The following is a 22,853-nucleotide window of genomic DNA, read 5'->3' as shown; positions in this document are numbered from 1 at the left end:
GGAGGAGGAGGAGGAAGGCGTCTTTTCCACAACCTGATCTCACCTACAGGGAGCTTCGCCTTCTACCTCAAAATGAAGCCTGATCATAGACTGTATGTAGTAGTAACAATAATAATAATAATAAACTACCTTTCGTTGAATAATTACCGATTTACCTTTAGCCTTAGTGTAACATCAGGTGCGGCTTTAAACGTTATTACGATTGAAACGCTGAACACCTAAAGGTACAACTGAATTATTATTATTATTTTCGTTATAACAACCAGTCTGTTCCTGCTCTCTCTCTCTCCTCTCTCTCTTCTCTCTCTCTCTCTTCACCTCTTTTCCACCCATATCCTCTCATCTCCATCTTTCTCCGCTCACCCCGACCGGTCGAGGCAGACGGCAGCCCACGCTGGTTTCCTCCAGTTAGCGAGGGGAGGTCTTTCCTCTCCACAGTCGCCAAAGAGCTGCTCTTGCTCTCACCAGCTCTTGTGAGAAAGGCACCAGAGACTAGGACTATATCAAGTATCAACAAACATTGAGGCTAAAAACATGGAGTAAACAAGGCTGTTTCCAGTTGAATTTGAATGTCGACACTTGGACGACACCACAGGAGCAGTTTCTCTTTTCATCTCACCAGTTATTTCGATTGTATGGGATTTGGCTGCAAGGCTGTTTACCCCCCCGAGACTCCAAAAGTGTTGTGTGGACTCGAACACTTCACCCACCGCATCCTCCACCGGCATAGTGGTGAGTAGATGATGAGTGAAGCTACAACCACTCCAATTTAGCCTTGAGCCATAGAATCAGTATAAAATCATAGCACAATAAACCATGGCAGATTGGTCACATGTAAAAAACAAGCAGCCACAAAAAAGCAACGTTGAGACTCCAATAAAAACATTGCATGAGAAAATATAGAAGGAAAATATCTCTACTATCTAACTAACTAGGATTCTGCATCTGTGATGGTGTTTTTATGAAATGAATGAAATGCAGACTCCTTATGATTCATAAGCAAAGTGTAAGGTGGGAAATTCCAGTGTCAGTCATGAGCCTGCGTCCTCATCAGATGTAGAAAGAGTAACTTTGCTTTCCTGCTGCACATCCGTAACAATGGAGGAACATTTTGCTGTAACACTCCAACACCAGTCACCAAAACGATGCCTGTGTCGCACACAGGCTGTGCACTGGAATCAGACAGCAACAGCCCCTTACATCTTAAGTTATTTATTACGTCCTTCCACATAATTCCCTCAAAATCCGACAGCAGGGAAGGGAGGGTTACACATCGCATGCAAAGTCTTGACAACTTCTACAAATCACAATATCTCACTATAGACAACGCATATCTTTTTTCATTTTTTTTCTGCTCAAACATACCTGCAACAGCTCTGTCCTCTGCTACTGGCCTCTTAACTGTCCCTCTCAAATTGAAATAAATATTCATGCTGTGATGTGCACACAGAGGCACGGTTGGAAGGGGAGAAGCCGCCGGCTCGTGTGTGTGAGCGTCCGCAGGAGGATAGAGCTCTGTGTTGCTCGGCGATGCTCAGCGCTGCTCTGTGTGTGTGTGCGTTCCTTGCGCTCAGCCTCCCCACAATTCAGACCATGACTCTCCAGGGGGAAGAGCTCTGAGCGTCATCGTTGTAAAGCCCACACAAGCTACTTGTATGTTTTCCCATGCCAGCAGTCACATCTCACTCACCAGCTTCGCTCCTTATCTCGCTCTGGATCTTTATTCCCACAGATTGCTCTCTGTCTTTCTATTTCACCACAACTCGATCTGGCAGATTTTTTTTTTTATTGTTGCTATTTGAAAGCCCATTTTTGTGAATGTTTACTTTGGATATATGATTTGTTACATAGTCTCAGTCCAGGGTTATTTCCAGTATGGTGGCGGGAAGTCACAGAAACTGATTCACACGCAAAATGTGTCATACATGTTTAGGATGGGCATTGCCAAGATAAATAAATAAATACAAGATTCAAACATATCTCAAACTTACTGGAGCCATTTCACATAAAACCCATCTGTTCCATATATCCCAATGAACTTTAAAACACTTAGTTCACTGGTTGCACTTCCAACAGCCTCCCAAGTCGTCCATCTTCAAAGCCTGCCTGTACAATATACCAAGCTTAAATCACTACTTTCCTAGAATAATCATTCTGGCATCCAAATCCTGAACTTTCTTTCACCCAAAAACCTGCATTAAATCCATCTTTACTCTTCATTTCATCTCTCTGCATCACTACACAATAGTATAAACAATCACGTAACGTATACAATAAAATAGAAAATATACATTTGGCACACATGTTGTTCTCAAACAGGGGTTCGTGACAGTCCATGAAGAATTTCCAGATTTAAAATAATCATGATATTTGGGTTTTCTGTGTTGAAATGGTGAAAATATTCTCAATACATGTCTAATATACTTAATTTACATTAACATCTTGACTTGTTCTCTCAATTAACTGTAAAAAACAGGCTTTATCATATTATTCCAGGGGAGATATACAAAAGTGGGTCCCTGACTGAGAAAATAAATGAGAACCTCGGTCTTTAAACCCCAGGCTCACTTTTTCTTAATTTCACACTGATTATCTTTGTCTAATAAAATGTCAGTCTGTGTTTGCTCTGTTCACGTGGGGGAATGCACCTGAACTGTATTCTCCACCGGTTCGTCTCTATAAAAGAAACGTGTCTCATAATGTAGATACACAACAAAGACCCACAACAGAAAATGATAACCTCTTATTCTTCAATAAGCTTCACCTCAGTGCCCAAAGCCGTAGATGCCGGCTCTCCGGCTAATGCAGGGACGTCTCATTTTGGACCGAACTCTTTAATTAGTCAGTCATTATGCTCCTTCATACTGGAACCGGTTCACATTGTGTCCTGGACAATGACGGCGCATCTACATCCATTAGACTCCCTCTCTCTCTCCAACACCTCTGTCCTGTTGACGTAACAGGAGCGCTTGCGGAGTTTCAGCACAGAACAGCCACTCTGCCTCCTGGATGCTTGCTCTTCATGCTTCCAAAGTGTCTAAAAACAGATGGAGACAGCGAGACTCAGTGAAGCACTCCGATTCAGCAAGCAGCCCGAAGGCATATATAATATATAGAATACATACAGTACGTACAGCTCGGTGCATGAATCACAAAGTGACTGAGTATTTGTCTGGCTGTAAGCAGCAGACTGCCTTAACACAAATTAATATTTTTCTGTTGCGAAGCTTGAAATCCATTTGACAGCTGTATCATAACGGAAAGATACGTACGACATTAATTAGACTAAGTGTTACATTTACATTTTAATGAGGGAGAGCAATTACATTGGATGACACTCCTTTTGAAGAAAATGTTTCATGAGTCAGCACTTTTCGGCACAACACTGCATCCAATATGATTTCACACTGATATTGTAAATAATTGAAATACTTGTGAATAATTAAAACTTTTTACTTGACCATAAGTGTTCACAATCCAAGTGTAGACAACAAGTATTTATGATTGACCTCAGCCTGACTTAGTTAACCTGCTTTTAAAGCAACTGGGGCAGAACCTGTTGCTTACTGAATGTAGTATCACCAGTTGTTTCTGAAGATTAAAAAGTGTAATGTCTGAGCGTTTCTGATATAAATCACCCAATGATTAAAAGATAAGGATTTGGTCTGATGGGATTAATGGAATCCTATCAAATCAAATTCAGGATTCATTTCGAACACACTTTATCACCCTACAATGGGAATAAAACATTTTTGGAAAATCAATCACTGATGCAGAAAATCCCACAAATGTGTTTTGTGCTTCTTGCTTTTCTTCCACTTTCATTTTAGTTAATCTTAAACCAGCTTCATGGGGGTTTCAGTGTGAAGCCTGTGCTGCTCCTCCGGGTCATTATTTACAGCTCCACTTCGTTGCAGGACAGTATTTTTCTAATTGTGCATCAGAGGGTTTGGAGACACCGTTAGTTCCAACACTTTCCTTGCACAGACAGATGGAATCAACTAAAGTGGGGACATGTGTAGAAAATGTTTACGTTGACTTACAAGGCTTCATTTACTTACATTGAGAAAGTTGTAAATTGACGTTCTGGTTAATTACTCAGTCTTAACATAATTCATAACCTTTTTTTGAAAGCTTCTATATTTCCTGCAAACCACACTATAAGAAACTGTCAATTCCTTGGGTGATATTTGATTGATGAGTGATTTTATTTTGGTTTTACCTCCAAGTGTTGGTTTCATGGCTGTAAACTTCTATTGTTTTCAGGTTGGTGACACCATCAGAGCCGCCCACAGCCAGCAGGGAACCGTTGAACACAACCAGGGACATCTGAAACACAGTACACAGGTACAAGAAACATTTAAAAACTATCAACCGATTAGTTTAAATCATTATAATATGTGGTTTTAATTAACTAGATTTGTTGTTTTTACTATTTTACAAACCATCCCAGGGGATTCCTTATCGACTGAAACTAGTACAGAGTATGTACTCTCAGCATCAATCAATGTGGTTGGAAGTGATAATTTACTGAACTGGTCCAAATTAAAAGAAGCTTAAGAAACTGCTGATATTCATCTGGACTTTTATTTGGCCCCACCAGCAGGGAAAAAGCTCCACTAAAACCTGAAAAGACTCTCTGGCATCACTGTGAGTGAATAAGTGATGAATGGATTGTGATGAAATGTTTGGTACTACAAACACTTGTGTGCCCCTCAGGGTAAAGGAATAAACTATAACTGCAAACCTTGTGCCTCATTGGGTCAGACTTTTAAATTATTCAAAATATACCAACAAAAACAACATCCTGGCCTCAGTCCCTTCTCTTCTCGCTCTCTTTCCTGTTTTAGCAGGTAAAAATACCCTGGATATTAAAAATCAGCGTGGAGCCCCGACTTCTGACCTCAGCCATTACTCACGCTGTCCCTCTTGCTCCTCATGCATTTCACCGGGGACCACGTCATGGCGTCGGAGTCGAACCTCTCAGCAGCACACAGCTCCAGGCTGAGCTCGTCTCTGCCCCCGGACACGTAGATGTGTCCCAGGTACACGGTGCATCCGGCGTTCTCCCTGGGACTCCGCATGTGGGCGCATATCGACCAGGTACCATCTACTGGACTGTACCGCTCCACTGGGGAACGTTTAGAGGTTAGCAGAAGCCGGATGAGGCCATATATATCGATAATACACAGGTGTACACACTGCATGAGTAACAGTACCTCACAGACAACCAGAGCTCTATATACAAAACTATACAGCATTTATTGATCTAATGCAACTTTAGCTGTACGAAGAAAGTTAGAGAAGTCTGTCTGAAAGCAGAATCCCGATGAAAGTCATTTCTAACTTTTTTTAAACGATCCACCAATACCTTGATTCTCAACCATGTTTCCGAGAACTTGAATAAAAAAAGTTTGTGGGAATTTTACTGTTGGCATTTCTCACAGACTGAAATAGTCGTCAGTGACAAGTGATGGCAAAAAATAACCCTTGTTTATCCTTGGCAAGGTCAAGGGGACAAGAATGTGTGTGTGTGTGTGTGTGTGTGTGTGTTTGTGTGTGTGTGCTAATGTCTATCTATAGTTATGAGGGCCAATTTTAAGAGAATGCATTAGACTTGTGTGTGTTGGACACTGGCAGAAAATATAAGGCCAAGCTTATTGTAATGTGAAACCTAAGGCCTTTTTGTTAAAGTAATGGTGGGAACAAGTCATTTAACATTATAACTTATTGAGCTATTTGTGAGCCAGAATTTTTAAATTGATAAATTATAATCGTGACTGACGGCTTATCATTACTTCTGCCGATAAGTTTTTTGTTTTGTTTAAATCGTATATTTGTTAGTTGGACGTGTCACCTCAAAACGTGGTGGAAGGATGTGGATCCAGATCGATCCAGATCAGGGGGGAGATCCCAGAGGTTTTTGTCTATTTCTTTAACATTGTGAGAACAGGGTTGTTGTTTTTCCCAGTTTTCCCACTAAATAATTCATGGCTCTCGATTGGAAAAACCCAGGAACATTTAGGCTTTGAGTGTGTAACATTTGCTGCAGCTTGATCGGATGTGAGGGAATTCTTGGTGGAGCACTGCTGAAACCTCTTCTGGTTCTTTTTTGATAATGTGCTCTGTATAATTTGTGCCACTTCTAGCAAGTCACATTATCGCATAAAAACTGAACAAGCACTGGCAGACTATTAAATTTAAGTGCATGTAATTAAACTTTATATCGTTGCATTGAGGAGTTTAAAGAAATGCCGGAACTTTGAATCAGACATTTGATGATACCAGCTTCTGAAGTGTGAGCATTATTAGGATTTTTCTGTTTTTATAGCTTTGTCGTTTGAATAAATTTAGACTTTAGCTGGTAATACTCAGACAAAACAGCACTGTTAAGACCTCGAATTGAGAACTGAACGTTTGTGAACTTGGTAAAATCTTTAAATGGACAGTATTTATATTGTGCTTCTCTAATTTTAACCTTAACTCAAACTGTTTTAAACAACAAGCCCCATTCACAGACAATTTCGGGTTCGTATTTGACTGGAAGAGCCCGGAATTTGAACCACCGACCTTCTGGCCAGCGCCGCTCACATTTGTTGACACTTTTACGTCAGTTGTGCCCAATCTCGTCTCTCACCTGAGCTCAGAGCCATGTCTCCGTCATTCCCCCCGATCACATACAGGTGACCGTCCAGCACGGCAGCCGCTGCTCGGGCTCGTCTGCTCAGCATCGGGGCCTGTTTGCTCCACGCGTTCATTTCGGGATCAAACCTGGAACAACGACACAAAGGTGAGCACGGCCAGTTGGACAAGCGGGCTGTCAATCATTAGTGGTTGCATAACACAAATTCATTATTTATTTTTTCCCTTCCTCTGAGTCAGACTGCTTTCAAAGGGATGTGAGGTGTTGGGGAATTAACATAGAGATGTACAGAGCAGACGAAGGCTACTGGTTCCACTTTATTATCATGGGTGTTTTTTAAAGGAGGTATTTTGTCGTGTACGACACAAACAAGGACGTGTCCTCAAATGAAATACAGATGAAAACAGATGGAATTGGAGAAATTTAATTTCTGTTGTGAACCTGTTTTTCTTCTTTGCAAAAAGAATAAACTATTGACTGGGAGATTTTGTTTTGGTTCGATCCCTGGATCCTTGAAGCTGCAATCCAAAGTGTCCTTGGCCAAGATATTGAACCAAAATTGCCTCTGATAGCTGTGTCGGCAGTGTGTATAGATGGTGTGTGATATATAAACCGCAGTGTATAGATTCACAGTGATGGATAAACCGCAGTGAATAGATGGTGTAGGTGTGAATGGGTAAATATGACTTTCACTATTAAACGCTCTGGGTCATTGGTGAAACGGGGAAAGTACCATATAAATCCAGTCCATTTATGAGATTGTTAAAAGTGACATTCAGTCTGGAAGAGTGGTCGTGAACACTTTCCTTTCTGCTTCTAGTGATTACGAAGAGGAAGTGATCATTTTGTGAGAGCTTCAGCAGGACTCGTGCCATTCTACCTCTCCACGGTGCTCATAGCCGTTATGCCATCGTGTCCTCCAATAGCAAACAGGTATCCGTCCATCGCCACCAGACACACGCCGCTGCGGGGGCTGCTCAAGGGTGCTACGTCTGTACTCCAGCTATCCGTGTCTGGGCTGTATCTGCGGGGGTGGAGGTCGAGGAGAGGGGATGTCAAAGCTCTGCTGGCCGGTGAAATCTGCATCAAGTCAAACTTAGAAAACACATCCTGTAAACATTCGCACTGAGGAAAAGTATTTGAGTTGTGTACACTTCTGGCAGATTGTTTCCTCACTGCTTGAAGTTCGTTGTTTACCTCCCAGCTCAAGGCAATTAGATGAAAAAAGGGACAACAACAACATCAAAAAACCCATCGCTTCTATATAATTGGTCTTTTTTCAGCCTGACACCTTAAAAATTCATCCTAAAATGCCACAAGAGAATAGGTGCACTCCAGTAGCCCAAATGAGAGCTGGCTGGTTCAGACCCTTAACTCCAGGTCAGTGTCTGTAGCCAGCCGGGAACGATCATCAAGGGGTGAACTGGTAAGAGTGACTGTGGGAACTGGGGCCAGAGCCAGCTCCTCTGAGACGCCAATAAAGAGGACGAGAGAAAGTGGGAGTACTGGCAAGAGGTGTGTGGGTGTGTGGGTGTGTATCTGTAGACATCACGTAAAATGAGGATTCAGTAGTTTGGGCATTGCTCACAAATAAAATGATGGCGTCGGAATGTCAGAAGGTCTACATCTTATTTCAGTTTTGATGCTGACCTCTAGTGTTGAAATCTGTGAACTACAACAACAAATAAAAAGGGATCTCTCCTACCTCTTGTGAATTTAATGCATATGACACATATTTTAAAGAGTACATAATAATAAGGACAATAATTAAAAAAACTCAAAGTTACGAAGTCTACTCACATTCAGGTTAAAAACTGCATGTGAACAGACATTAACATTGGAATTCGTTTTTAGGATCCTGTTTTTAGGATCCATCGTTTTCCTCGAACTGAATATATCTGTTATTTTAATTCTTCAAGATTCCTTAGACGGGAGAATGATGTTACAGTACAACAACAAGAGTTTGCCTGTGCTCCCCTTGTTTGCCTGTGGGTTCTCCAGGTTCTCCGGGTTCTCCAGCTTCTTCCCACAGTGCAAACACAGGAAGGTTGAGGTTCGGTTCACTGGAGACTCTTGGTGTGAATATGAGTGTGAGTAGTTATTTGTCTCCAGGGTCTCAATGCTCGGATGATAAATAGTCAAGATGATGGATGGATACAGCTGCAACCTTTTTGGCTGTGTAAATCTGATCTATGAGTTTTGTGCCCTTTATGTTCTATGTTCTGTTGTGTTGCTGTTATCTTCTTGGAGACAAGAAAACGTTTACATGACGTCCTCCTCCACAGATGGATGCTGTCAGATCCAAGCAACTCTTACGTAACTAATCAATAGCTGATTGGTATTTCAAACCATCACCAGTTAACCATGACTGTGGAAAATAGAGTGAGGCACATGACTGGATAATTCCCCGAGTTTAAATCAGCTTATACCAGGAAATAAACACGGCCCGAAATAAACGATTTCCAATTACAACAACACAGAGACTCAGCAGTTTGATGTTTGAATTCAACCGGGACGTGAAATTCAAAAGGCATCGGACAAAAAGAGGAAAACATGATGATGCAAGGTTCTTACAGCCTTGAAGAGCTTACGGTGATAATGAAACGTTATTCTGAAGTCTGAGTACGAATTATTTACCAAACTAAGTCACAGAAATGTGAGTGAAAGATGTGTTTGAAGCTGAACTGTCTCTCACCTCTCCACACTGCTGTGACATCTGATTTTATCTTCTCCACCCACAGCGTAGATCTTTCCTTCCAGGGAGCACACAGCCACAGATCCACGGCTGTTCACCATACGTGCTGCTGATCTCCACTCGTTGTACTCGGGACAGAACTGCTCGACCAGGCAGGACGGATCCTCCTGGGTCCATCCCCCCACTACCAGAACAAAACAGGGCACACATTACTTCATGACGTTTATTAATCAACACATCTTTTACATCTACTTGTGGCCAACACCAGGTAAATCGCTTTCTTTTGCAGAATCATATCTTTCTGATTCTCTAAATGCATGAGAAACAGTTGAGGAGGCAAATTCAGGCATAAATCCAAGATTATCTGACTTCTCTGACTGATCCTATGAAGACGAGTTGTTATGGAGGTGAGCTCGAAATTATAAGAAACCTTATATGATGGAAAATCGACTGAAAGGTATAGAACACATTCAAGAAAAAACCCTAAAACTGCATTGTCGCTTTCACATTTTTAATTCTCGTTTAGATTATTCATTTCATGTATTAACATTTTGTTCTCTGTGTAATGTGTCTTTAATTTCCTTTTTACGCCACATTTTGATTGTATTACAATTTACCCATTTTCTGTCAATTTAATCCGAACTCAGAGAATGATGTGATCAGATGACAGAAGAAGAACACCAGTAGAACTATCACTTATCCACATTCTGCAATGAAAAGATTCAAAACTGTCGAGTGCCTCTTTAAAATCATTTGAACATTTAGATTGAAATGGTTCCTGCTTCTGTTTTAGTTTCTAATGTTTTAAAGTCACTCGTTACAATGTAAGATCTCATGTTGCACCATAAAGTCAGAGTTCAGAAACAACAAAATTAGAAACTTTTGCACAAACTCACCCATGAACATCACATTATCTGAGACGTCTTTGGGCGGAGTTTTGCCCAGGCGTCTGTGGAGGGGTTTAGACCTGTGGCCCTGTTGGGGGGGCCCTCCCTTACTCTCAGTGATCTGCATGTGCTGGGGCTCCGGGGACTCCAGGGCCTCTCTGCAACACACGGACAAAAAAAAAGAATAACTTAAAAAGAAGTATAAATTGGATTTATTGATTTAAATTATGCAAAAACAAGCCTCAAGTCAACATTTCCCTTTGTTCAATGTTCTGTAACAGCAGTCAAAAGATTTGGGTTCTTACCCTTGTTCATTGTACAATCCCATGTTTCATCTGCACTCGTCTCAGAGTCAAAGACAAAGATTTGAGCTTCGGCCTCAGTGAGGGGGGGTCACGTCTCACAGCTGCTCTGCTCCCAACTCGCTCAGTGTTCTGCTCTGACATCATACCCCTCCACTCAGCACCCCCCCCCCCTCATTCAGTGATTCATCCCAACTTCTCCTCAGCCTGAAACCAGAGACTCCTCTGACATGAGGAGCTTCCGAACCATTGGAGGTGTGACTGTCCAGTTTAGGCTCAGACGCGGTCAGTGACCTCTGAGTCACTGGTGTGAATTTAGAACAGACGAAGGACGCCATTCGTCACGGTGGGTCCAGAAGAGTCGGCCGTCCTTCCTCCCTTTATATCAATATTCAAAAAAAGTCACCTGCCACTCAAACTCTCAACCAACACGCTCAAAGCAAAAGGTACAACTCTATGATTTTACTCTTATTTTACCCTGTTATTAACTTTGAATACTTTAAGGCTATTTGGAGGCTTTTCAGTGATCATCTGTAATTTGTATGTATGAATATGGAATGTATTTACCTATGTGGGTGCATGTGTCTATGTTTTTTGATTATATTGTATTCTGATGGTACAGTGACAATGACGGTTTCTATACTATTCTATGATTATGATAAATAAAGTTTTTATTTTCATAAATTTTGTTATGTGAATATCAGATTTTTTATCAGCACCTGAAAGATTCTTATGAACACAATTAGATATGGTCAAAGCTCCAGAAAAGCTCCAGACTTTTAGTTGGGGTTAGGTAAAGAATGAACTTTAACTTTATCGTAACGATGTTAAACACATCGTCAATGTTTTTCAATAAAGTCCTTCTCCTTGTGCCTTTTAGGTAAAGGGGTTTCCCTGCTGTTATCCTGAGGATGTGTCTTCACCTTTTCACCACAGGGTCCGGGTTTCCATTTCTGTCTGACCTGATCCTGTCAGCCCCCTTCCCCAAAATCACTCATCCATTCCATCCATTCCATCCCTTCTTTCATTCCTCCATTCCTTCATTCCTCTGACGCTTCCTCTGCTTCAGAACATCTGTATTTATATCTCTGACCAACATAAACCATCCAATGCATGGATAGATAGATAGATAGATAGATAGATAGATAGATAGATGGATAGATAGATAGATAGATAGATAGATAGATGGATGGATGGATAGATAGATAGATAGATAGATAGATAGATAGATAGATAGATAGATAGATAGATAGATAGATAGATAGATAGATAGATAGATAGATAGATAGATAGATAGATAGATAGATAGATAGATAGATAGATAGATAGATAGATGGATAGATTGATGGATAGATAGATAGACCAGGTGGAGCAGAACAGGAGGACAGGGCCTTCAGACTAAATCTAACTACCTCTGAGGTGTTGCAGTATAAAGTCAGATGTAGTCGAGCTTCCCCCTGAGGCTCCACTGTGATGATTAAAGTTTGTTCCCAGTAAATGTCCTCAAACACCCTCAGAGTCAGGATTGAGTGTGAGACCCAAACGCCCGGCTGGCCACTCTTAATCGGGCCCTTTGTGACCTTGGCAGCTTGGCCGGAGCCGCCCGCCCGGGGCCACTTGTTCCATTTGCCAGTTAAATCACACATTTTCAGGAGGTCAGGGGCTTATTGAGGAATATGAGGATGAAAACAGTTGGGAGTTGTTGTCTAATTCTTTTGTGGATGGCGCTGAAGGACACTGGTGTTTTAATAACTACAATATAAAATACTACGAGCGACTCAGAAACCAAAGCAAGTTGTGGGGTCTGTCGTGATCTGGAATCATTTTGGCCTCGCTAGATAGAGTGGGCATTGAAAAACAAAGGAACTGAGCAGCAAGCGAAGAGAGAGTAAAGTAAAGTAAAATAGTCGTTATAATGTAAGTAATAAATCAAAAGTGACACAGGGGCCAGATATACTGAGTAGAGTGAACAGGAGCCAGTGGGGAATAGACATTTCTACAGCTGGTTCCAATAACCAGTGAAATAAGTGAAATCTGAAGTCTGGATGCAAAGATACAAACATTTATCTTCAAACACAACTTTTCATTTATTGTTCAACAGCTTCATAATTGCCCTTTTATTTTGCCCTCATAAATTTAACTTCTAGAAATAGAAGACGGTTGTTTTAATGATTTATGGAGCAGATGCTTCAGATCTATTTCTTGGTAACAGCTGGTGAATACCAACACACCCAGAAATATACAGTTGAACTGATTTATGTGGGAAGATGCCTGTCACTGATATTAGGGAGTAAAAACCTACAATAGTTATAATTATATCACAAAAGAGGAACATTATAAAACCTTCAAGACAAAAAAGGTAAATGAGGTTTGATATTCTACAGTTTAACCATCACATTTTTAAATATAAATACTTATAAATATTTAAAAAAACAAATACAACAAAATATGGAGCTTGACAATAATATAGAAAATAAACATAGATTTTTTTACATAAACTTTTCTGCATTTTTTGATTCTGTGAAACAAAAGTCGCAAGAAAGCTTGGTGTGGATCGGGATCAGAGGGCAGATCCAGGATTTTTTTAATCACCATTTTAACGCTTTAAGATTTTTCAAAAGTTTTATTGATTTCTCACAGAATAATAACTTGATCCTCATCAAACTAATCCGGCACATTGGGGGTACTGATATTTACGACTGTGTGCAGTTTGGTGCAAGTCTAAATGAGAATCTGTCTTTATTGGATTTAAATGAGGTTTCATAAGGGGACCAGTGGGCCTTGGCGAAGGTTTCTACAAATGTTCTCATTTGATTGACAAGAAATAATTCATAAATTGTCTGTGTTTCTTTACGATCCCTCAGAAATTTGGATCGTGCACAAATGTGTCTGTGAGAGACTCATCACCTCGGCCTCCGGGAAACTGTCTCTCTGTCTCTTCTTGCAGACGTAAGTTTACAGAACAGAGCGTCGGTCACGAGGGAAGAATTCGTCCTCCCACACGCCACAGGTCCTCTCAGAGCCGCCACTTGACACATGACCCCACCTGCAGCTGTCTCTGGGGACTCCCTGCCTGACACATGTCACAACAATGTGACGTGCTGCACCGCACCCGAGTAAGTGATCCTCATCACGTCACCCCCCCCCCCCCCCCCCACACACACAAGGAGAAGATGTTCTCTTTTTGCACTAGTGGTGGAACCTGGAGGCTGGTTGGGTGTTTGTGTTGCCGGGTAAGATTTAGCTGATGCTGAAGAACAGGTCAGACAAATGGATTCACCTTTTCAAATAAAGAAATCTGACATGACTTTTTTATTACAGGAATGGAAAATGTAGAGTCTCAGTAATTTGTAGCACAGCCACGAAAAGATTTGAGGCAGGGAAAAGCTATTATGGAGGCTACATAACTCCAGGCAATTTTTTCTTCCTCTACTGAGCTTTAATGTATGTTTTATAACCCAGCTAATGTGAATGTGTCTTTTTTGAATTTGCACACTTCCTCATTTGTATTCCATTCTGTAAGTAAGTAAGTGCAGTTTATTTAATAAAGCGATTTTCTTGGACCGAAGTCACAGAGTGCTTCACAGAAATGAAACGAAAGTATCGATGCAAAATAAATATATGCAATAAAAGAAAATGTGAAAAAAGAGGAAGTTACACGAAAACGGTTAAAATGCAATGTACATGGTACGAACACATCCTGTTACAGTTTTAAAGGTTTTAAATTATACTGCACAACCTAAATCTGTACGGAGAATATTCCAAATTGTTGAGGCCACAACTTTTACGATCATGGCTACATGGGACGACTATAGTGACAAGATGGATGTGATGTGATATTTATCTTTTACAAATTCCATTAATACATTTTGTTGAACTTAAACTTATGTTATTGAAAAGAGGTTAAAGGAAAACTGAAACTGTCCACTAGTGATTCATCTTCATACGCACATGATAACTAAAATCATGTCAATCACCTCAATCCAGTGAAACACAATCTGAGCCCGTTCGATGACCTTCACGCCGTCGACCTAGAACGATCTCGTCACATTCTCCTCGAGCTTGTAAAAAAAAGAAAGAAAAAGGAGCTGCATGCAGTTGACACAAAAACCCAGTTGAGGCGAAAGAGATATGAAGGTGAAGGAAGAGGAGCCACGATAAAGTCAGCAGCTGCGCCGCCTCACTCGGTGACATGTTTGACAGATGATCTGGAGGCTCGGAGGCCAGAGAGCCTGGAGAGAGAAGTGCAGCCATGCGTCCTTGACATTTTGGACGGAGAGTTTAGAAAACACTTATAGGCAGGATTAGGATGTTTGTCACAGGCCCAGATCTAAAATACACCAAAAAGAAGGTCATACACAAAAAGCAATAAAAACTTCAGTGTGTGATTCTGTTTGCCAGAAAGAAGTTGTGCAGTGCACGTATGAGAGTCAGTGTCAGTCAGTTGAACCAAATGTTCTTTCTTATTTGTATCTATATGACATATGCCAACGATTGATTGAAAGCTGAGGATTGGGTTATTGAATTTACCAGACCTCTGTAAATCTCTGCTTGATGGACATTTAAAGATTAGTCGCCTCTACTGAAACACCAACGACCAATTAGCCACTGGCCAATATTATGGAGGCATTGAGTAGACAAAGGAAATCTGGGCCAAGACCCTGTCTTTGTTCACCGACTAGTTTCTTTCATCACACGTCGATTGTTTCTCAACACAATCAGTGACATTTTCGTCTCATCTCTATTCACAGCTGTACCTGACTCATAAAAAAAGCCCAGAGCCACAGCCAGTGCATTTTGCTCAATGTGTTCCACCACTTTCCTTCTCGACAAGCACTGATTCCCTGCGGGCAACCAAAGCTCCGCTCAAACGATATCGGTCAAAGCAGGAACCAGGAGGCTTCAGGCCCCAGAACTCTCGCCCACATTCTGCATATTCACACGAGGAATCTGTTAAATAGAGATTAGAGTGAGGGTAATGGGAAAAGGGAAGGAAGGGAGGATACATGGAATAAAAAGTTCTGCTGCTGCATCAACTTGAATCCTCTTTATTAAACCTTCCATCAAGTAGTTTGACAGTGATATACAGCAGTGCTATCTTAACTCAATGGAGTTCTCTCAGCTACAACCAGCATGAACAGGTCGCGTACATAACTTTGCCTTTTCTTTTAACCTCTGCAAGTTAAACATAGGGATGAAGTCTCGACCAGATGAACTATCATATTTAAAATCCACATTCTGACTCGTTTCTCTCACGAACCTCATTCAAATATCACAAACACTCTGGAGTCTGTCTTCTGCATTTGCATTTCTATTTTTCAACGCTGAGGAATTATTAATGCGTTTATAATCACGTTGTCGCTAATCCATTGACAAGCAGCCGTTGTCAGAACCCACAACAGACAGCCTGAGTGTGGGCAGCTCGAAAGCTGCAGAGCAAAGGAGAGGCAGGCGTCCATTAGCGGCTCAGTAATCACATTCACATCATCACAGACTTCCCAGAGCAGTCTCAGAGGAGCCCTGCATCCAGCCCACACAACGCCATAAAACTGCAAGTGCTGCCTTTACGTTACTTCACACAGGGGAGTAATGAGGGATGAGAGGAAAATGCATCACACGGTTTGACTGTATGTCATTAAACTATGACCGTGCTCTCTATCCCCGTTTCCTATTTGTCCCTATAGTTAAGGAAGCAGGAGATCATATCTCAGTTTTTCCTTCTGAGAAAAGCCACAAGCAACGTTGCATCGGCAGCGTAGAGGTAGAAAGTGAAATCTCTAATCTTTAATTGTGGATTCTAAGGAAGTGACACTGAAGGATGAAGACCAAGCTAAAAAAGGAACCATAAAGCTTTGTTAAATGACAAACACGAGAGCTTGAGACATGAACTTTACTGTCTCAACAATCTCTCAAATCTCTGCAGCTCGACAGGACACATGCAAAATTCAACTTCCCTATCACTTGAAAACCTTGAACCCTCTCAGGCTGCAGCTCTGATCTTCAGTGTGCAGGAAAGATGGGTGATTACAACCCAAGCAGTTAAAGCAGAAGCTCTGTTGTTGTGTTAAAATAAATACACAAACATTGTGTCATGAGAGGCGGCGAGTGGCCACACAAACACCAGCGGGGGGGGTTTCACAGTTTTGGTTCTGACGCAGCAGCTTCACACGCTGTGGACAGAAAGCTTCAGACTCCTGCTCTCGGCCATCGCTCATGTCTACTGGACCCGATGAGCAGAATCACGGAGCTCTGTCATAATGAAGGCTGCTGCTTGTTTCTCTCTCTCTCTCTCTGGAGCCGGGCCCTCACCAGCCGGTTCTGTGCTGAAGGAGCCAGATTAACACATGGCTCCACCGGGCTCCAGCTGGAGGCGGCTCCTGCTCCCCTGCTGCTCTGCACAGATGGGACGGGCCACTGTAAGTGTACAAGGATGCTGTGTTACCTTGAGATGGTTTCACACAAGGTCCCTTTAATGTGACACTAATCCTGAGACCCCCCCCACCCCTTGAATAAATATTACACAAGTTATGAGATATGATACAAATTGTATTTGTTTCTGAACAAGATGAGCAATGAATTGAATTGGTTTCAAATATAAATACAAGCAGGGATACACACACACAAACTAAAAGTTAACTGATTAAAAACACAAAAACATGGGGGGGGGGGGGGGGGGGTGGTGACACAGAGGGTCAAGAAAAGATGAAAATTTGGATGTGCTTTTTCACAGCACATCCATCCTATAATAAATGTGATTGTTTCTAAGTTGTACCGTTGCCGACTTCATATTCGGGCCAGAGGAGAAAAAGAGAAACAGCTGCAATTGAGAAATACACTGTAGTTGTGCATCTTTGGGAAATAAATACAAATGCAGGCCATTAGTCTTTGATGTTCCCTTTATTTGTGCATGAATAGGGCAATAAGCCAATATTCTTAATTAATCTTGATCAATAAGTGCTGCTGAACATAGTGGAGCAGTTAAGAGCCATCCAGGGGAAGCTGCCTTTGTGACTTCGGGACAGTGAAGCAGTTATAGAAGTGTAGAGTCGTTGTGAACTTAATTTGACAGTTGTTACCTCCGTTGTTATGTTTTCTTCTGCATTTGTTAGCAAATATTTCAAATACTGGATGGATTAACCTAAATCATGGTAGAAGGATGTGATATGGGTCAAGGAAGAACCCATTCAGATCTGGATCAGGTGACACTTTGCATCTTGGGGTCAATTCCTCTCATGTGAAATCAGGTTGAAATAAGCATCCGCCAGTTTTTAAAGAAGATAATCCCCCTTGTGCCATGTGCTGCGACTGTGCAGGAACCGAAGTGCTGCGTCTCAGACGGATCGTGTGCTGCAGGTTCAGTGGAAACTCCACTTAATTGGAGAACCTGAGTGGCCGCAGCTTGTCTGACAGCAGGATCAGATGATGCAGCACTTCAGGACGAGCCAGGTAATTAGCCACAGAGGAACAACACGAGCACTGGGAGAGTTTCAAGACAAAGTGCCAGACCAGTCCCAGCACCGAGGCAACACGACAGAGCAGAGGAGCACTGGCCCGGTCTGCTTGCACCCTCTAGTGGTGAAACCACCCCATTACAAGAAGCAGGAGGACACATGGCAGCTGGGATCAGTTTGGCTCTGTCAATGCATCCACTTTAACATTTTGGACTTGGTGATGTTTCCAATCAACCTCTGAATAATGGATTGGATGTCAAACACCACCAGGAAGGAGAAGGAGAGAGAAACGTGAGATGCACGACTGTGGGGTCAGAGGAAGATGAAGGAGCTGAAGCTGCTCCGTAAACAGTCGCTGAATGGTTTATTAATTATGATTAATAACTCACACAGAATCCTTGTGTGTTATTCACAGAGGCCTGTGCGTCACCAAAACATCATGATGGATGACTGAAGGAAGTTTGGTTTATCGCTTCATCGTGCAAACCTGGCTGAGCTCACAGGGGGTTAACCACACATCACAACTTCATATCAAATATCAAATCTAAGAGGGGGGTTATAGAATTTAAACAACAGTCTGAGTCTTTAGAAGTAATCACTTTTATTATGAATTACTAGTTTTGCAGACCTTTGGATAAATAGTAAGAATTTGGCAATTACTTCTTTCCTGTAATGCACTTAGTAACATTGATAAGAAAAGTGCTTCATATAAACAAATAAATAAATAAAGTTTATAATCATTTATTCAGAGCTAAACTGGTGTTTTATATGCATATATGATATGTAGCTTCTTTAAACTCTGAACTATTTGTTTGAACTTTATTAATTTCTAGTAGTTTGAAGGCTTCCCAGTGAAACTATTCCGGTCTCTTCATTTGGGGTTAACGTCCTTTTACTCCACCACACACATATCTGTACTTTATACTCCACTACATATTTTTAATGCATTGAGTTATAGGTTGACATTGTTTTTAATAAGAGCCACTGAGCCAATCAGATACGACAGGTAAAGGAAGACCCGCCCCCTGCAGTAGGAGCATCAATAATAAACATTTGGATTCGAAAGAGGCCGAGCCTAGAGCATTCTATTCAGGAAAAGGGAGCACAGCTTTTACTTTTAATACTTTAAAAGCAAAGTGTTTACATTTGGTAGAAAAATGACCTGTGGACTTTTTACTCACCCTTTACAGTTGTACTTTTACTTTGGTAAAAAAGTTTGAGTAATTCCTCCACCACTGTCTGTTTAAAATAATAATAACTATAAGAGCACTGATTACAAGAGAATAAGATATACACATAGAATGATTCAACCCATTTTCAGGTCATTATCCATCATAATTCATATAGACACACGTTGATAATTGTTTGAAATGCTTCTGCTGTTCAAACTGATCAGAAAGCCACGGCTGCTGTGTTTTCTTCTCTGACCTTCTGTAAATACCACGGAGGCCGTCTCATCTATCGAAGGAGCAGGAGGACAAAGAGAAACTCGACCACATCTGAACGTTCATGACAGCTTTAAGCCCCGGCTGCTTTATATTGATTACTAAATCATAAAGTAGGAAGAATAGGAGGAAATGAAATGTATTCTGCCTCTTTGGTTGTTACAATGAGAAGCAGGATGAATTGTGGGTAATCTTTACTGTCCCCCCAGAGCTGGATATTATATAAGCTGTCTCTAAGGCCCAGTAACATATGGCTTAGAAACAGAGTTTGAACGCCAACATCAACAATCAATTCCACACATTCGCCGCGGCATCTTACATTTCCACTCTGATCACTGAGGACTTTTAAAAATCTCAGCCCTGAAAAGATGCTGAGCAGAAGAAAATGACAAATCATCACCCTTCACATCCTTCATCCCATCATGGACGCGGGGGGGGGGAGGTGTACGGCGAGCCCATAATGAACTGACACATTGGCTCAGTGGATATGGCAGGAAGCAAATGCTGCACTGCCAAGCCAAATACTCTCAGACCCCCTATCAGTTCTTTGGATGTAACTGATCCAGTATGCAGACGGAGCCCGTCGGCCTGCAGCGGCGCTCGGCAGGTCCGGCTCTGTGAGAGAACCGGGTCGTGCACACAGTACGACTGTTCAGAGAGCTCATGGAGGAGAGACGAAGTGAGAACGAGCTCTTTATGGACCGACAGCAGGAAAAGGCCTGTTACATAACAATAACATCCTATGACGACCAGGCCTGTGCAGTCTGAGGGATATGATCAAGAGAGTTAGTGTCTATTTATAAACCTTCAGCAGCCGGCACTTAGAGTTTACATGTTTAATGGTGGAACTTTGATGAAGATCACGTCGGGCTTTTCTCAATGAATAAATGAGATGACGACCAACATATCAGAGGACAACATGAGATGAAAGGTCTCAAGGCCCGGCAGGGAGAGATGTGTGCAGCTGGGATGAATATTTCCCCCTCACTCAATATGCACAGCTGACGTGCCCTTGAGCAGGGCACCTAATCCCCCAACTGCAGCAGCTGCCTGCTCCAGATGTGTGTGTTCACTGCTCATGAATGGGCATTCTTCTTCTTCTTCTTCTTCTTCTTCTTCTTCTTCTTCTTCTTCTTCTTCTTCTTCTTCTTCTTCTTCTTCTTCTTCTTCTTCGCCCTCCTCTTTTTCTTCTCCTGTGCCCATATGAATCATACAATATTTATAAAGATGGACCACATCCCCAAAAGTGAAGCCAAAACATATCCATCGCCACCTGGTTTCTGGCTGCTGTTTAGGTAATAAACCCTGCCTAATTTTATAGTTTGGGCTTCATAATTTAAAATGTTGGCATCATACTCAAACTAGAGTGCATTCAGTTGAGCACATCCACTAAGAGCTATCTTGCAATGTTAAAAAATAGTTATAAAAACACAATGGATTCCTTCTTGGCCCATGTCGATCCTTCCTGTTTGTTTTGTGAAAATCCGTCGTGATTGATTTAAAAGAACTTAATAAAAGTCTGGAGATGAGCCTCAAAAGTGACAGAACATGTGGTCAGAGAGTATTGAGTGAAGGTCAGAGACGATTAAAGATGGATGAGGGATCAGTGTAGGGAGGTGGGGGTGGGGGGCTGGGTGCCAAAGGTGTCGGCCGCTCAGGTGTCAACAACATGTGTGTGAGAGAGAGAGAGAGAGAGAGAGAGAGAGAGAGAGAGAGCTGAGAACAGGAGATCAACAGCTGAGCGGGTATCAGGTCACCTGGTGGAAACATTCAACTCAGTATCAGGACAAGTCAGCAGGTAAGATCTGTCCTATGATGGGAGGAAGTTTAAACTTCTTATTAAAGATAAGAAAGAGTTAATGAGCAATACTTGGTCAAATTTGATCTGAACAGTTGAGAAAGTTTGAAATAAACTTTGCCAACTTTCTAGAATTTATTTAAGATGAGTGAGAAAGTAGCAGTGGCAGTCACTAAGTGAAATGATTTGTTCTAAATTACAATTTTGAGAAATGTGTCCAGGAAAGTAACTTTTTTTAAATCAATTTTCTGCTACTTTAAAACTCTTTCCTCTCCTCTATGTTTATTTGACATTTGTATTCCATGTAAATGAAGAAGAAAAGCTTCCTAGGATATAATGTTTATGAATTTAGCTGGAACAGAACTTAAATGTGTTTTAAAACATTTGCAAATGTGTAGTAAGTGAGTTTATTTGTCTGTCAGTGGCAGGAATATGCAGAAAACAACTTAACGCTGGATTAGTCCAAAGTTACAAAGTTTTGAGATTATTTACTATCTCATCAAAAGAGACGATGTAATATATTCACATCATCGGGATCTTATGTTAAACACATAAGAAACTACATCAATCTACTTTTTGTTTTCCTCCATCTGCTGGTGTTAAAAAAATAATGTTTCTTCTTTTAAAACCTGAAGTCGACTCTGGAAAACAAAAACCAAACTAGGTCACTTACACCGACATTCAAGAGAGTAAACTGGACTGACAATAAAGTAGCACGACTCATATTTGTCCTATTTACCATCTGAGGCTGAGGTGCGCTCATGCATACTGTACACGGGGCAGCTAATCTCAGGAGATGGCTGCCTGCTGCCTCCTCGCCGGGCAGATGACGCGGGGCGCAGACTCAGCGATTAGGTTACAGATGCTGTAACAGGCTGAAACAACGGAGGCTTGTTAACGTGCAGTGGAAAAAAGAAAACATGGGTCTGATCTTAATTTAGAATTCTCCGGTGCAGACAGTTTTTTGTTCCAGAGTTGATCAAAGCTCCAAGCAAGGCCATTCTTTTTTTTATGCTGTTCATTGAGCTGCAGAGCCACAGGAGGCTGAACTCACCCAATGAGAAGAGGACGTGTCAATTCATTTTTAAACGAAATGCTCTCTCATCTCAGGATCAACCGAACCAGACTGAATGATATCACAGATCCTCAAATCACACAGATGCACAACTTCTCACTCCTCTAACTTTTCATGCCCTCTTCATTACAGCTCAGTTATAAAGGTTTAGCAGCTCAGAGTTGCTTCTATTTTCTGCACATCTATTTCAAAGCTTAACGCTGTGGCTCATAAGGAAGAAGCTATAGAGCCAGGAGGTGATTAGCCTAGCTTAGCATAAAGACTAGAGGCGGAGGGAATGACCTAGCCTGGTTTAAATTTGCACAACCATTGACTGTACACAAATATGGACAACACCTATTACCCACTCTCCAGAAATGTAGACAAAATATCGTAACGCTGTCTGTCTTATGCATTTGGAGACAGACATATAAAAACACATTAAGCAAAAGCTTTAAATTACAAACACAAATACACAGAAAGAGAGAAAGAATAATTAATAAAACAATGATATAACCAAAACACCACTAGATACTTCAAACGAGGACATGCTTGTATGTGCAATAACCATTGTTTTA

General features: G+C 41.4%; 1 protein-coding gene across 1 annotated transcript; it reads right to left on the bottom strand.

Annotated features, from left to right (window-relative positions):
* Positions 1-1,915: 1,915 nt before the first annotated feature.
* Positions 1,916-10,689, bottom strand: LOC133938226 (kelch-like protein diablo). The gene is made up of 8 exons (XM_062381469.1): positions 10,531-10,689; positions 10,235-10,383; positions 9,339-9,522; positions 7,524-7,667; positions 6,638-6,771; positions 4,920-5,131; positions 4,223-4,329; positions 1,916-3,037 (listed from the first exon to the last, which is right to left on the bottom strand). Exons 1-8 carry the CDS (start codon positions 10,551-10,553, stop codon positions 2,980-2,982), a joined length of 1,011 nt encoding a protein of 336 aa, XP_062237453.1. The 5' UTR covers positions 10,554-10,689; the 3' UTR covers positions 1,916-2,979.
* Positions 10,690-22,853: the final 12,164 nt, after the last annotated feature.

Source organism: Platichthys flesus, chromosome 3, assembly GCF_949316205.1.
Source record: "Platichthys flesus chromosome 3, fPlaFle2.1, whole genome shotgun sequence".
NCBI lineage: Eukaryota > Metazoa > Chordata > Actinopteri > Pleuronectiformes > Pleuronectidae > Platichthys > Platichthys flesus.
The sequence above is the reverse complement of the archived record's forward strand: the minus strand, read 5'-3'. Positions and strand labels throughout refer to the sequence as shown.